This window comes from Python bivittatus, unplaced genomic scaffold (assembly GCF_059951505.1).
Source record: "Python bivittatus isolate LINGU-HERP-01145 unplaced genomic scaffold, Pbiv_v1 ctg000850_np1212, whole genome shotgun sequence".
Classification (NCBI taxonomy): Eukaryota; Metazoa; Chordata; class Lepidosauria; order Squamata; family Pythonidae; genus Python; species Python bivittatus.
The window spans coordinates 42,525,040-42,542,086 of NW_028277112.1; the positions used below are offsets into that span (position 1 = coordinate 42,525,040).

Sequence of the window (17,047 nt, forward strand, 5' to 3'; positions counted from 1 at the left end):
AGCTGAGCTACATCTTTCCAAGAAAGAAGAAGAAAAAGGGCTACTTTTCTTCCCCACTTGCATTTTTTTCTACTTCTACTACCACTAAGATGCACAGCTAAACAAATGAAGGTGGAAAAGCAAACCAGCCATGGCATCAGAGACTAGAGGAGACAGGAACAGGATCACAGACAGACAGACTGTATATGTATCTATTTATTTGTTAGATTTATATGCTGCCTTTGTACATAATGTTCCATCCTCCTATTTTCCCCCCACAAACAAAAACCCTAGTGAAGTAGGTTAGGCTGAGAGAGGGTGACTGGCCCCAAATCATCCAGGGAGCCTCCATGGATAGGGGGGACTAGAACCTGGGCCTCCTTGCTCCTCACCTAATACCTTAGCCACTACACCATATTGACTCCATATAAACATATATAAACAGCGGGAGGTTAGAGACAGAAGGGTAATTTGAATAGCATTCAAGAGGCAAACGTTTAAAAAGGTAAAAGCATTTATTGACAAATTAAATTATATAATTTTTTTTTAAAGTTAACCCAACACTGTCCAAACCCCTTTCCATTTAAATTTATTTTTAAAAGGCATCTGGTCGCATAGAAGAATTGAATAATTATTAAATTAAGGTAATAATTTCTCCAGCAATGCTTTTATTGCTGCTGCACCATCTTTAGTCCTTTTTAGCTTTGGAATAACACTTTTTAGTCCATCTTTGACTTGTTTTGCAACTTCTTGATCAGAGCTCTGAAGAAGGCTATAAAAAAAGAAGAATAGTTAAAATATGTTTTAAAAAGTATCCTTTAAAAAAGTGTTTATTATAACCTGAATAACACATGATAGACAGATCAGCATATGACTTAGTAGTTCTACTTTGTTAAAGAACAAACAGAGTCACCACCTCCTAGAAAGTGAGTAATGATCATTCAGGTTAAATGTTCAAATTCTACAGAAGAGTACAGAGACTTTGTGTGTTCAGAGTATACTTTCAATTAAGTTTAATTTCTTAAACAGGACTGTACTTACTCTGGAATTTTATTTATTATGAATGCTTTCATGCTGCTTCAACCATTTTGTCTCTAAGTGGCTAACAAGCAGCAATATACTTTGTACATAGCAGTACAAAATAGTAAACAATAGTACAAAATCATAAAAATGATCAGTATATCAAACAATAAAAATATAATCAACCATCATAATATGATACTCATAAAAGAACGTACTAATGCATATCATCAGACAAAAAGAACATCTTGGGTACCTCTACCTACTCTTGCTTCAGTTCTCAAATGCATGTTGGAAAAAAACACATGTTTTTAAAAGTTTCCTGCATATTAAAGAGCATGAATGTTATATCCGGTGGGAGGACATTTCACAGGAGGGGACTCCTTCAGAAAAAGCTTGCCTCTGAGTTCCTGCTTGTTGTACCTCAAAAGGAGCAGGAACTATTAGCAAGTACTCTACTGGCACACCTTGGGTGGGCAGATCTATCTGGAGTAAGCAGTCTCAAAGAAAACCAGTTCCCAGGCCAACACTTAAAGGTAATCATCAGCATCTTGAATTATACCCAGAGGCAAACCAGCAACCAATACAGTTCCTACAATATTGATATTACATGACAATATCAGCTTGTTCCAGTTAGCATGCAGACCACTGCATTTTGTACTAGCTGCAGTTGCTGGATGCTTTTCAATGGAAGTCCCACATACAGTATGTTTTGGTAGTCCACCTGTGATGTGATCAGGGTACCTTCTAACTCTAGGAATTGGTGCACCAGCTGAAACTGGGCTAAGGGCCTCCTAGCCACAGCTTCCAACTGCTGGTCGAGCAGGAGCTGAGGGTCCAGGGTATCCCAAACAGTGTGGCAACACAAATCTGTCTAGAGCTAAGGTTGATACTATCCTAGAGTCAGTCAGCTTCTGAACCCACAGCCGCTCGGTCTTGCTAGGACTGAGTCTCAACCTATTTTTCCCAATTTAGACCCTTCTACCATGTCTTCTGGCAGGGATATATAATTGGTATCATCAGCAAATGGATGATTCTGCACCTGAATAGCTTCAAATAGATATTAAACAGGATTTGGGAGAAGGATGAGCTGAGACATCCCATACCAGTGCCCAAGGGCTCAGCCTCTCCTTCCTCACAGACTCTGACTGGAACTCCCACTCTGGGAGCTGAACCATCAGAGAACTGTTTCCCAACTATCAACCATTGCAGATAGTCCAGAGAGATACCATGGTCAGGTATATCAAAGGACACTGACAGACTGAGCAAAACTAGTAGGGTTGTGCTTCCCACATCTAAACCCTGTCATAGCTCATCAATAAGAGCAACCAATGCTGCTTAAGGAGTGAATGTGCCCAAGCCGGATCTGAAGCATCTTTGCCTGCTTCAGATCTGAATACTGGACACTTCTAATTAAATGCTTAGTTATACTGGGAAGACCACCCCTGGAAGATAAGATATACTGGAAGACCATCCTTTTAAAAGCAACAATTCTTCCTTTCTAGAATTCAAGCAGAAACAATCAGGACGTCTATGCTATATCAGATTTCTCAACATCTCTTTGCACAGCAAATAAACTTTGCCATATTAATTGAAGCAGCTCTCCACAAATCTTTACTCAACATCTGTGTGTGAGATTATGGATTTTAAAAAGGAATTAAGCATTCTTCTCAAATGCAAGGGTTCTCTTGTAAGGTATAATGGAAAATCCCCACAGCTCTACTTTAGAACAGCAGTAGCAGAGCACTAGAACTTTGCAGTGATAAACCTGTCAAATGGATGTTTGATTTAAGCCTGGTGTTTTGCACCAATCCACAGAAACAGCAACATTTTCCTGATCTGTATCAGAAATGCTAGAAAATTAAAAAAGAAAGAGTGGGATAATGAAAAAGGAAACCAACTATTTTCAACAGATGTGTGTGCAGTGGCTGATCATCCTTCGCTAGGACAAGCAACGTGTTTTTGGGGAGTAGGGGGTACCATCAGACTGACTGCATAAGGCACTTTGGAATGGACCTACAGAAAAAGGCTAGAACTTCATGCACTCAGAACTCTGTTTCCCCATCCCTCACCCACCCAAATTCAGATTACAGGAACAAAATAAGTTATCTTTTGCTCTTCAATGATCCTGATCAACATTTCTGTTAACAGAAGCAAGGAAACAGTAAGCTTTCATTAGGGATTACTGGTGTGAGGACTGCAGGGAAAAAGCAATCCTGATTATCTTCTCAAGTTCAGAACATCTCAGGAATGGTCTTAACAGTGTTGGAATGGCCAATCTTGGACTAAAAATTTGCATATCTCTAAATTTCCCCCAGACATTTGGACAGGGCACCACCTGGGAACTCAAGGGCAAGTCAGAACAAAAGTCCATACGAAGACCATGACAAATACCTTCTGTAACACCTGCAAGAAAACTCCTGATCACCAAGAGTCAAGCTTGACTTGAGGGTGTCTTTACCATTTATTTTCCCCTCATACAGATCATTATTTCAGTAGACTTGATTAGAATCCTGGAACATAATTAAAAGCCTTTCTCCTTTTCTCCCCTCCAGTGACCATGATCAGGTTGGCTGGGGAGAGAAGATTATAACCTCCTCAGCAAACCGATAAATAGGACTGTTCCTCTTATGTCCAGGCTCTGAAGTTCAGCTGTTCTGCAACCATATTATTTTCTGTTCTCATTTTAGTTTGCTTTCACTGAATGCACTTCTAATCCTGAAGGAACATTTATTCTTTGTCGAAAGGCACCAGGAAAATATTAACAACCCCAATTTGGTATCAGGAGATATGCTAGGTACAAGCAGATACATTTGATCTATTTCTTGTAATTCTTTGAATAGATTCATCAGTTTTAATTTAATGGAGCATGTTGCTATAGTGATCCCATCATTACTAATCCCTGAGAAAATTTACAAGGCAGAAATTAAAATTGAACTTGGAAATATCGTCAATTATTCAAATGGAGAAGAATAGTTAATCTATAAAAGCAGGTACCCACAATTAATAAATACAAATTAAAATGCATTTTAATTCTGTATGCCATTAACTACATATTAAATAGTTTCATAAATGAAGATGCTGCAAATACTTTACTGAATTATCATACTGATTTATTCTAAAAGAGCAGAGCTGTTATTTTCAGGCTGCTTGCTTGAGGTCTATATCAATAATTGCAGCAAAACTGTTTGGTTTAAGAACTACAGCTTCACACTCATTTGCAATGTGTACTGTATTTAACAGACCCAATAATCAATTGAATATATGTAGCTCAGGGTTGCCAGTGTTGGTGGGGGTATGGTTTTCTCCTTGGTAGTTCCTTGATTAGGGTATAACAAAAACAAACAACACCCCCCAAATAACCAGGCAATATTAAAAAAGATACCAAATATGTAAAATATAAAATGGACTGAACATGATAATAAACAACCAAAAAGAGATTCCTCTCAACTGGACCAGAGTTGACACTCAGAAAACAATCAAACAGAAAACAATACTCTAATCAAGGAACTACCAAGGAGACAAACAATCAAGCAGAAAACAATATCCTAATCAAGGAACTACTAAGGGGAAAAAACCACACCCCCACCAACACTGGCAAGGCAAGCTACTGTACAGAAACAGGGAGCAAACCCACGCTCACTAGCACTGATGATGTTACCTAGTCAGGTAATGAAACGTCTTGCAATCAAACAAGCAAGCTCAGAGAGCACCAAGGACACCACAGAACCAATAATGTCTGTATTGTTCATTTTACTGAGTGAGCAATCTTCATGGGTTGCTTCACTGGAATAAGTGGAATTACCACATTATAGAGAAGGAATGTGATACTCCTGAACGCCATGACAGCAAAGCCTCTAGACATCATAAATTCCAAGACAGCCAAATATTACCTTTAAAAAAAAAGTCCAATGCGAGGAGACAATCAATAGCAGCTGGAAATTTTAAAAAAATTATTGCAAAGCTTCAGCTTATTTCCCTTGCACTTTTTTTTTTTTTAAATGAAGTTGAAAGCAAAGTAATGAACCTTTCTTTGAAGGCAATTCAGCAATGCTCAACAAACAAGTTAACTCAACTGCTGCCTACTTGCTAGCAGAAATGGTTACAGGCACTTCTTAAAATACAGTTGACTAAAAAATGTTAATATTAAACAACTAGGTCACTGCCTAAAAACATTCAAGGATGTTCAATAATCTAGAAACCTTCTACATACCGGCACAGAATAATTGCACCACGATTCACATCCACCCAGGTCTTTAGAAGGTCAATTCCCACATGTTCTACCAGTATTCTTGCAAAATATCCTGTTAAGGGGAGAATCCAAAGCAGGCATTATACAAATTTTAAAATCTCTTTATGAATATTTTAAATGCCTAATTGCTCATGGTTAATCTCAAAATAATTTGATTGTTCAATATATTTATATAAATATGACTACCATTAGTAATATTAAGAAATAACCAGAAATTTACAGCAGAATTCTCTGAAGAGCTTTCCCACCCCCACTCCAAATTGTTTTGAAAAAAACCTTCCTTTCCAAAATGATGGGGAGTCCAGGATGAGGTCCCAGAATTCAAGGGGCAAATTCAGCCTTTGCAGTTCTTGGTATTTTGCTCATTTAAGTATTCCTCATTTCTTTAGATTACAAAATATAAATTTTAACCCAACTAACTAAGGGCTCAAAGAGCCCCCCCAAAAAAAACCTTAAAATGTCATAAAGCAGCGGGAGAGATGTGGTGGTAAAAAAATACTGTGATAACTCATTTAGCATCTCAGATTAGTTATTAATGAATACTAAGACTGAATCGATACATCTGCATTCACTTTAAGGTGATATTGGTTAGATTACACACAATGTTGGTTTGTAGCATTCAGATCACACATGCTTTGAAGCTACTTTTCTATGTTATTAACACACACAAATCTGGATTCAAGGAAAAAGAAACTTATTCCTTGAACTGTCTTGGAAGAATATGCCCTTCCTTTTTAGAAATATTTTTCCATTCTTTGTATGAGCAATTCTCCCTGTCCTTCGAGCCACATGATTCACGGAAGCTTTTTTAATTAAGGTACCCAAAATGGAAACCAGGACCTAGTTAGCCTGCCCAACCCTCTACCGATTAAAGGTCTATTAATTAATTTTACCTCTGATTTACAGATTTACCAACATACCTTCTCTGCCAGCCTCTCTCATCTTCTCATCTTGTTCTATTAGCCACTTAAGCACCAAATGACCTGCTGGATGTTCAGCAATGTGAAGCTTTAAAATAAAGCAAGAATGCGTCAAGACCTCACCAGCTCACTCTTCATTATTCCCACATGTATCTATATACTACTAAAACTCTCGTGTCTGTAACCTTCAACTGGGCAAAACGGTGCATCAGAGCCAACAATTTTTGAACTAAGGTAGCTCAAAAGGGCTAACTTACAGAATGCATCCCAAATCCGGGACCCATTACTCCCATGGGACTGAAATTTGGGAACTTTGTGACTGCTTTAGCACTGCTGTGCCGCTTTGCTGCCATGGTCAGCCCAGGTTACGTGACCGTCGTGGGCGCATCCCTGACCTCTTTCCCTCCTTCCTCTGTATCCTGTGCCCAATCGACTGGCAGCAAGGCCCAACAGGCAAGCGGCAATTGGCTGCTTTGGAAACAAGGCAGAAGTCTGAAATCTCTGAACCACTGTGGGCATCGAGGGAAGGATGAGGGAGCAATTTGGATACCTGCTGGCAAGGTAGGGCTGGCTGGGGGGTGCCGATGGTCGACAGATGAGCACTCTTCCTCCCTTGAGGGAGGGGGCCCTTGGGGACACGCTAGAATGGGGAGTGGGGATGCAGTTTTCCTCACGGTCCGTGGCTCCCTTTGTTTCACATCCCCCTAGCAAAGTGGCAGGCAGTTTCATGAGTCATCTGAGGAAGAGGAGGAGACTTCACGGGGGTTCTCCTGAGGATCATGAGGGGAGGGCAAATGGCACAAGCCTATATTATATGTGGGGAAGGAGGGAGGAAGGAAGGAAGATTTCTGATTTCTGCCAGCTTCCCACAAGCAAAGTCAATAGGGAAGCCGGCAGCAAGTCGCAAGTTGCTCCCACTCCCACTGCTTTTTTGCCACTGGTCATTCTGTTTCTCTGTTTAGGTAAGGAAATATCTCTGAAACGATGACCCAACGGTTCACGGGTTGTCTAGTATCTTTTAAAACTCTTCAAAAATAGGTCAAGTTATAGCATGTGGGAAGCGTCCCATGCACCTTTTCTTCATATAATGAAGTGAGCTGTTAAGTAATCAGTGAACAAATAGCAAGACAGTTTAAATTTTAAACAGCCAGAGATCTTGGTGCTCAGTCAGACTAGACATTTACTTCAATTAAAAAAAAAAAAATCTTCAGTCTCAAATACTGTTCTTCAGTATGTTCTGTCACTAATCTTCCATAGTTCATAAAGGCACTAATCTGACAAAGTTTGCAAAATGCTATTAATTTCAGCCCAGTTAGGGTACTTTCCTGAACCCTCAGGTCGTCCTCCCTCTGCTTATTGGCCTCCTTTTTGCATTCCATCCACCCTGCCCTTTGTGTTGAGCAAAGACGACTCAAGGGAACCATACTGGTCTAAACATAAATACAGCTCCCTCCATCATACAAAACTCTCACAAAGCAGGGTTTAGGATCACAGAGACAGCTATTTATTTTAGTTCTACTTTAGACTTTCCACCTGAATGTATGAAAATTAGAGTGTATGTGTTGGGGCCGGGGGGAGACAGGGCACAAAAGCACAGAAGGCAGAGCACCAAGCACAGCCTTATCCTTTAACCAGGTTCATGTATCTAGGCAAATGCTTGAACACAGCTAATGCCACAAACATGTATGCTAATGCAGTATTTTGGAATCATACACACATTTGGGTCCAAAGCAGTAAGAAAAATTGTGTCCCAACTCAGCAAAGGTACTTCAATTCTGGTGCAGACACCTTGTTGCATGTTGATGTCTCATTAGAAAAGTCATGTTTTTTTCTAGTCTCTCATGGTACCTATGCAGATTCAGGAATATATGTGCTTGAGTTAAGCACGTAGCAACATGGAGACACTACATGGTTACACCCTCCTTTATGCCTCCTTAACTCAAACATACATTTTCCTGAGCCTGTGCAATGACTGTGAGACCAGGAAAGGTCATGGTTCCTTTAAGCAAATTCCTGGATTTCAGAATGAAACTATCAGTTTAGTCTTATGATTGTAGATGGAACCTAAATTAAGTTCTTTCCCTAGATAATGACTAGTATTTAGGAGAGATGAGTGGACAAAAATCAAACAGAAATCTGCTAATATTTTGGGCTGCTTATTACTGTTTGCTTTGTGTCTAGCTTACTTGCCCATCTTTTCCCCCTGGAATCATCTCTCTTGCAGCAAGACTAGCAATGGCTTTCATTGCTGGCTGGACATCACCGACAGCAGCCTTGAGGATGCCTGTCACTGCAATGAATGCAGCTTTGTCCATCACCATTTCTTCAGCATGTACACTGAGGTGTTGTAATAAAGGAGGGGAAATAGCTTCCAGAAGCTCACGATGGCGAACATCTGCATCCTTTTTACTGGTGGAATAAAGAAGACAGACATAGGAACACTTGCTCTACAAAGAAAAGCAGGTATTATACAAAATTTTGCTGCCCAAATAAAAAATCCAAATTCAGCAGCACATTACTCTCGTGTTCTTCCCAGAACTATTTCCAACAACAGAGGAAAGGTTTCGATTTACACTCCAAACCAGAGCCCCAGAGATCACATTTGTTCATGTACACAGTGGATCTTTGCAAAGCAGTTGTTTCTACCAAAATCAGTAAAGTTGACTCTGCAAAGCAAAGGGTTTATGAAACATATTCTCATGAGAAATTGCTGGAATCGAGAATTCAGCTTCAGGCCAAAGACAAGTCTCATAACAGCTACATGGTTGCAATCCCCAGTTCAGGCTCCATTTTCTTGGATGTGCAATTTTTAAAGACCAAGACTGGTCAACAAGAAGGTTGTTTGTATGGCTGCTGTACTTACTGTAATTGGAAAGATCAGCAAAAGAGACAGACAGTGGTGTAAATCTCATAGCTGCCATGCATATGGCCTGCAGAAGGGCACCATTGTTACTCAATTAGCAGCTGGCATATTTTGAGGTGCCATTTAGTTACCCATGGGGTGATATCAATCAAAGCTGTCTGGTGGCAGTGAGTATGTTTGCGGTAGGAATGAAGGTGACAGTTTGCTTTTCCCTATAGTATTTTGATCTATGACCTGAGTTTCACGTCATTTGTTAATATTTGCAGAGGTTTGTGGGATATAAATCTTTCAAATAAAATACTCTGCTTCAAGGAGGGTTCAATAGCTATTGTCTGAGACCTAATTCAAATGTTTTTTCAACATTTTATTGCATCATACTAATTAATAGGGAAAAAAATCCTAATACATAATATTCTGGTTTCAGAAAAAAACCTGACAAAATAAAAGAATACCCTGGAAATTTAGGACATTAGCAAAACTTGAAAAAAATTGACCAGAGTGCCTGTCTTTTTTCTTGCCATTTTTTCAGAAACCACTTGCCCCTTTGACAGACTATTGTTATCAGCCCACTGCTATTAGTCCAGTGTACCTTTGTCCTCCCAACACTGCATAATAAATTTCTGGATCACCCTGTTGTTCAAAATGTCCACACTACCCACATGCAAACTAGATGAAGGCCACCATGCCTATCTCCTGGTTTTATCTTCTATTAATGAAAGGATCTTGGAAAAAAATCATTTTTATTCTGCAAGTATTCTTTCACTGAAGCCTCTTAAACTGGCACATTGTTAAAGGCTGATATCCACAAACTGTGCAGAATCTCTATCTCCCCTGGATTCAATAGCATCATTTAGCTTTGAATTTGTCACACTGATCTGTATCCTTATAAGATGAGCAGATTTTTCAAAAAGCTTACAAGGAAGGCAAGATACAAAGATACAGATAACCACCCAGCAAGTTACCTTAAATTAAGTAAGATGTGGGAGTACTGAAACGAATACTCAGAAATGAACCTAGTCCATATCATAACATGCACAATTCTGCCATTGTTGAAATAAACACCTGCTGTTCTTATTTGTCAGTTGACTCACAGAATGATAAACTATTCCTTTTTTTACCAAATCCACTAAAAGCAAATGTGATACAAATGAATAGAAAATTACCCAATATGAAATTAAATATTCTCCACTAAAATGTTACCTTAATTAAAAAAAAATCTTGCTACTCTATGTTTTAAAACCATTTATAGGTGAAACTCAAAAAATTAGAATATCGTGCAAATGTTCATTTATGTCAGTAAGGTAACTCAAAAGGTGAAACCAATATATGAGATAGACGCATTACATGCAAAGCGAGATATATCAAGCCTTACTTTGGTATAATTGTGATGATTATGGCGTACAGCTTATGAAAACCCCAAATTCACAATCTCAGAAAATTAGAATATTACATGACATCAATAACACAAGGATTGGAAATAGAACAATATCGGACCTCTGCAAAGTATGTGCATGCATATGTACTCAGTTTGGGCCCCTTTTGCAGCAATGACTGCCGCAATGCGGTGTGGCATGGATGCTATCAGCCTGTGGCACTGCTGAGGCGTTATGGAAGACCAGGATGCTTCAATAGCGGCCTTCAGCTCCCCTGCATTGTTCGGTCTCATGTCCCTCATCTTTCTCTTGGCAATGCCCCATAGATTCTCTATGGGGTTCAGGTCAGGCGAGTTTGCTGGCCAATCAAGCACAGTAATCCCATGGTCATTGAACCAGGTTTTGGTACTTTTGGCAGTGTGGGCAGGTGCCAAGTCCTGCTGGAAAATGAAGTCAGCATCCCCATAAAGCTCGTCTGCGGAAGGAAGCATGAAGTACTCCAAAATCTCCTGGTAGACGGCTGCGTTGACCCTGGACTTAATGAAGCACAGTGGACCAACACCAGCAGATGACAGGGCTCCCCAAATCAACACAGACAGTGGAAACTTCACACTGGACTTCAAGCATCGTGCATTGTGTGCCTCTCCATTCTTCCTCCAGACTCTGGGTCCTTGGTTCCCAAATGAGATGCAAAAGTTGCTCTCATCAGAAAAGAGGACTTTGGACCACTGGGCAACAGACCAGTTCTTTTTTTCTGTAGCCCAGGTAAGGCACTTCTGACGTTGTTTGTTGTTCAGGAGCGGCTTGACAAGAGGAATACGACATTTGAAGCCCATGTCCAGGATCCGTCTGTGTGTGGTGGCTCTTGATGCACTAACTCCAGCCTCAGTCCACTCCTTGTGAAAGTCCCCAACACTTTTGAATGGCCTTTTCCTGACAATCCTCTCCAGGCTGCGGTCATCCCTGCTGCTTGTGCACCTTTTTCTACCACACTTTTTCCTTCCACATACCCTTCTATTGATGTGCTTTGATACAGCACTTTGGGAATATCCAACTTCTTTTGCAATTACCTTTTGGGACTTTCCCTCCTTATGGAGGGTGTCAATGATGGTTTTCTGCACAACTGTCAGGTCAGCAGTCTTCCCATGCTTGTGATTCCTACTGAACCAGCCTGAGAGACCATTTAAAGGCTCAGGAACCCTTTGCAGGTGTTATGGATTCATTAGCTGATTAGAGTGGGACACTTTGAGCCTAAAATATTGAACCTTTTCACACTATTCTAATTTTCTGAGATGTGAATTTGGGGTTTTCATAAGCTGTACGCCATAATCATCACAATTATACCAAAGTAAGGCTTGACATATCTCGCTTTGCATGTAATGCGTCTATCTCATATATTGGTTTCACCTTTTGAGTTGCCTTACTGACATAAATGAACATTTGCACGATATTCTAATTTTTCGAGTTTCACCTGTATAGAATGTAAAAAGACATTAAATTCCACTTTGACCTGCATTCTTATGCAACTGTATAGCCATCATTCAATCCATTGGGATTTGGAAGAAAAAGTACTAAAAAGCAGCACACCTTCAGGCATAGCTATAGAGGAGAAGATGCAGAGATCTCAAGAAATTGTACATAAGTACCTGTAAGCATTTCCATCCCCCTGTTGCAGGATTTTGATTATTGCTGGGGAAAAATATGTGGGGTCCCGTGGACTTAACAAATACAACAGGACTTTCCTTCCATATTTGTTGTTTATAACACTGGCCAAGGTAGCATTCAATTCCTAAATGTTGGGGAAAAGACAAAAAATTCTGTTAGTAATGGTAGTACTGTTTTCAATTAACAATTTCAGCTTCAGTTTTTTTGGAGGGAAGCCAATTTTTTAATCCTTATTCAAATTAGCTATATGTTTATATGGGAATAATATCATCCCCATTCCTTGCGCTTTCCTTTTTCTTATACTGCTAAGCATTTCCCCACTTTTTTTTTTTCATTTCAAAAGCCATCTTTAGCAACTCTGCAGGTGTAATTAGTATAAAGCTTTTAGATAAATATTAAAGGGCAATATTGTTTCATTTTGTTGTTCACAAGCTTGGCTCTTTATTAAGAAAAAAAATGTATACATCAAAAATGCAAAGTCTAACTTAGACATCTTCCCTATGACATGATTTCAGCAGTGGACCAACATATTACCAACTGTTAATTCCTTCATTTTTTTTCTTATCAGTCCAGCTTGCTGGAATTTTAAGTTCAAATCAGCTATTCCAAAACTTTACCTAGGTAATATTACTAAAGTTATTACATGCAACATGACTAAAGGATAGACATGAAAGCAGATGCCAGTTTTCTAACAATCAAGTTTAATTTCATTTAAGGTGGAGGTAATGCAACCTTTTCATCCAAAATGACAGCTTTTTCCTTACAGTTCTAGTAATGAAATATATTGTGAATATGAGAACACTATGGCCCATTAAATCTAGTTTTCAGTAGTTTTCCACAATGTTCACATGTTAATGGCATGCCAAATATTGTAGCCATTTCTGAAAAATGAAAGTTAGACAGAAAAAAAATCATTTGCCTCCATTACCATAATACTAAGATGATCTCCCATTTTGAAGATAAATTATTTGGGGAGCAAGTTTTTTTTTAGGTAAATATAGTATTGTTCATAGTTCCTTAAATATATTTGCATACTGCTCTTTTGCAAACACAACAAACAGTAGTCACCCTCTTCATCCATCAAAATCATTTACCTGATTTATAGCTTCAGTATTTAAGGTTACTCCATTCTTTATCCATGAATGAGCAGAGGAGGCTATAATTTTTGGAGCCTATATATTCAAATTCATCACATGATAAATCTTTTGTCTCTTGAGAATGTCCATTACCGTGTGAGAAAACTGAAGATTCCCCTCTTGCTTTACTGCCATCCCATCAAACAAAGGAGATGACACGAGGATATATAAATCCTACAAAGCAAAGGAGTGGCCCTGGCTTCCTGTTCCGCATTGTTCCAGTGAACTATTTGATGGATATCAAACTCCCACCATGGGAGAAGACAGAACTAAACATAAATCTGAAAGGCAGTTTGGAGTAAGCTGGGTTATAGTTTCGCCACCCAGGTGGGATAAGATATGAAGAGTAACACAGCCTTTTAAACCGCTATTACTATTACTGTTACAAGCACAAGCATCAAACTTTATAACCGTTATTGCCACAGGTGTCTGTATTAATGGAGAAAGTAGAATCAGAAGGAAAAGCAAAATTAGAATCTTGACATAAAGGAAATGATCCTTCACTAAGCTGTAGCAAGTCAGACAAGAAAGCATAAGGAAGCTGAAAGGATAAAATCTTAACATCCTAGCATTGTTTTTGGCTCATTTCCCTCCTGTTCAGAAGTGTGGCCTAAGGTTGAAAGAAAGAAGGAAGAAGAGGAAGACAGTTCACCTTGTGGGCAGCAACTTTCAACAAAAATTCACTGGAAACTATTCCTTATATTTGAAGTATAAAAACACATACATAAGCAGCCCTGTTCAGGTGATATGTCTGCCTACAGAATCCCCATCTGAACAGCAATGAGCAGCCCCTCTCCCCTGTAAGTCATGCTGGGGACATCACTGAATAGCCATTTCTCTGTATGTGCAACTCAGCTGTCTTCAGCGGGGATCCTTTGTGCATACCCCAAGGCTGTCCAAGTGAGCTGGAACCCTGAGAGGGCAGAAGACTCTTTTCATGTGTGTAGCACAAGGCTGTCTGTTGCAGACAATTGTGCCATATTTATTCACCAAGAGCGGAGAAGGTGCTTATATATTCCATTCTATGCACTGAAGAAGACTAGTGATTTTCTCAAATATTTCATTGAGTTTCAAGTCAGATAATCAAACTGTCAAATATACATGTGCAACAATGAGAATTATACGAGCTCACTGAATCAAGACATTTCCAATCATGTTTGTCATCAAAGGCCCACATGCAGTGCTTTACTTTCAATTCAAATGCTGATGTTACCAATTCAAAGCATAGTAATATATACTTAAGTTTCCCACAGGTGCCCTCTAGAGGTCATGACATGTAAAATAGAATACTATAGACCTCATTTGCATCTACTCCTACATTTATTTCCCAGATTCATACATATACATGTGCTGTAAATTTCATCTACTCTAAACCTATTAATTATCAGCATCCACTGCAACCATCAACTGTGCCTCTTGACTCTGCTCAAACACTGCATTAACTTAAAAATTATGTGTAGGAACAACATTTACTGAGAGAGATGAAAATAGCTTGGGACAATAGTGAAATATTATAACAGTTTTTTAAACTTCCCAGAAACCCTTTGGGTCTGTGCACCCTTGTTCTGCAACCTGCCTTGGCATGTATCTTGGTCGTTCTCACTGTCAACCACCAATCTTCTAGGGAGTGCCTCAACTGGTGTCCTCCTTGCCAACTTTAGCTTATGAGAGAGATAAAGCCCCCATACTGTGTGTTACTCTCTGGCAAATTAAAGGAGAAAGAATGAGAGGAAAAAAAATGAAATAAATTATATAGTGCCACCTCCTGGCTTGACAGAGTCAAGGTGCGTGACTAGTAGAATTATTCTTCTTCCCTTGGGAGACAGACCAATCTCACAAGAGATAAATAGAATCAAATGTTATTTAAAAAAAAAGGAAAAAAGTAAATGTAACAATCCCTTTTTTAGCTTTAAGTAGTCAGGGGTTAAACATTTAAAGGCAAAGAAGATAAAAAGATGGAGTGGTTCAAAGCATAGAGTGCAGCTTAAAAGGATGTTGGGTAAAAAAGCTACAAAGGACAATAATAAATAAATAAAGCTTAAAGAGCAACCCAAACTGATAAATCAAAGATCAAACCCCAACACAGTACTTAGTTAACTTTTCCTTATTCCTCAAGAGAACAGACTAGCCTGGAATCAAATTTCCTCTTTGATTCAACTGGAAATTACCTCTCCCTGGAAATTTCAAAGGTTGCAGGGACTCTTTGTCCAACACTGGACCCAACGCACACCTTTGTGTTCCTTTTCCCCAAAGTTCTGCCCTTCAGAGCTTCTGAAAGAATAAAACTCTTCCAGCTGGAAAGGGAAGGGGTTGGAGAGAGGTCTCCTGCTACATGCTATAGTAGGTTGCTCTCCCTCCAGAAGATGTTGATCCAACTGTATACACTGGCAGCTTGCCATCTGTCATTCTTGATTCGAAAGTGAAGTGTTGCAAGTCAGGCTGTGAGAACAGCTTTCATACCCTGCCCACTGACCACATCTTGTTTCAGGGCCTCTTGCTGACAGATGCTTAGAAGTACTTCCCTTGCTAATGGAACTACTCTCTGCTAGTGGAACGGCATGTCCATGATGGAGGTTGGAACCTAGCATGAAGTTGGGGAACAGTGAAGGCTTTAAGGCTTCTATAACCATCAGTAATACAATTCTCAAAAGGACAGCACAACAGAAGTGTTACCAAAGCTATTCCAATGGGCACTGTAACAATTGTACACAGCATTCTGGAGAGCACTACTGCCACTTTAGAGGTTGGTACAAGCGTGACTGCATTCTTTGCCCCACAGAGCTGCATGTTACTTTAGCTGCTTAGGCTTTGGGTGGTTAAACAATGTTACAGTTGCTAAAAACCTAATTTGGGATAGTAAAATATCTTTCAAGTTTAAGGTAATTGCTTCAGTATATAATGATTAACAACCACTGGAAAGTCTTTTGGGAATAGCAAACATGCTGCTAAACATTTTAGACCATTTCATTTTGGATTCTATTATACAACTTTTTGAGACAAAGGAAATGTGATGTTGGTCAAATAAAGGTAAAGTCATGAGAGATTCAGTCATGGTTCTCTTTCTTCATCTTACCCAATCTTTAACTCTGCTATCCTCTAATTTAATTAGAACAGATATGTGCCTCATTAATGTGTCATTTCATAGCTTCCTCATCAGTGGAATGTAAAAACCCATCAATTTCATCACTGGATCAGGATTTCAACATTTGCTTCAATTTTAGCTAGCTAGCATCTAGGTTACTCTGCTGATCTCAGAAAGTTAAGTAGAATTGGAGTTGGTTAATATTTGGATGGGAGCCTACAAATAAATGCCAAGGCTGTAGCCTAGACTAGGAAATCAAAAATCATCCTGAGAGAATACTTGTACTGTTGCCAAGAAAACAATACAGTTGTGTCACCAGAAGCTGAGCTCAATTCAATAGCGTCTTTACCATTTTTGGCTGGAAAGCTGAATAGGATAATAGCTAAATGGAGTTCAACAAACAGACTAAGACAGGAATTTAAACACCACTATATACTCATACATATTCAAGATACGCACAGCAACAGAGCTATAAAAAGAAAGCTATAATGCAGTGGTTGTGAGCTGGTCCAAAGTACATTTAAAGCATCGAATATTATTGCCACTTTGACTAAGATGGCCCTTTAAGATGAATTATTAGCCACATTCCTGATCTCCCTCTCTGCTATCCTACAAACATCGTATCTGCTAAAATAACTCTTTAATTTTTATATTAATACCTGCTAAGGTAAAAATGTTTTTTAGCTGCAGATGGAGACAAATAATTTTAACTAACTGTAGAGGAATTAGGGAATGGCCTTGAAGGACAGGAGGAACA

At 39.2% G+C, this 17,047-nt stretch overlaps 1 protein-coding gene across 1 annotated transcript in view; it reads right to left on the reverse strand.

Annotated features, from left to right (window-relative positions):
• Positions 1-214: 214 nt before the first annotated feature.
• Positions 215-17,047, reverse strand: part of PUM3 (pumilio RNA binding family member 3) — a 31,121-nt gene continuing 14,288 nt past the window's right edge. The window contains exons 14-18 of the mRNA XM_007423380.4: positions 12,054-12,196; positions 8,358-8,580; positions 6,172-6,259; positions 5,213-5,303; positions 215-751 (exon numbers count right to left, since the gene is read on the reverse strand). Of these exons, the coding sequence (XP_007423442.1) occupies positions 619-751; positions 5,213-5,303; positions 6,172-6,259; positions 8,358-8,580; positions 12,054-12,196 (678 nt within the window). The 3' untranslated portion in view covers positions 215-618. The remainder of the gene's footprint in view (positions 752-5,212; positions 5,304-6,171; positions 6,260-8,357; positions 8,581-12,053; positions 12,197-17,047) is intronic.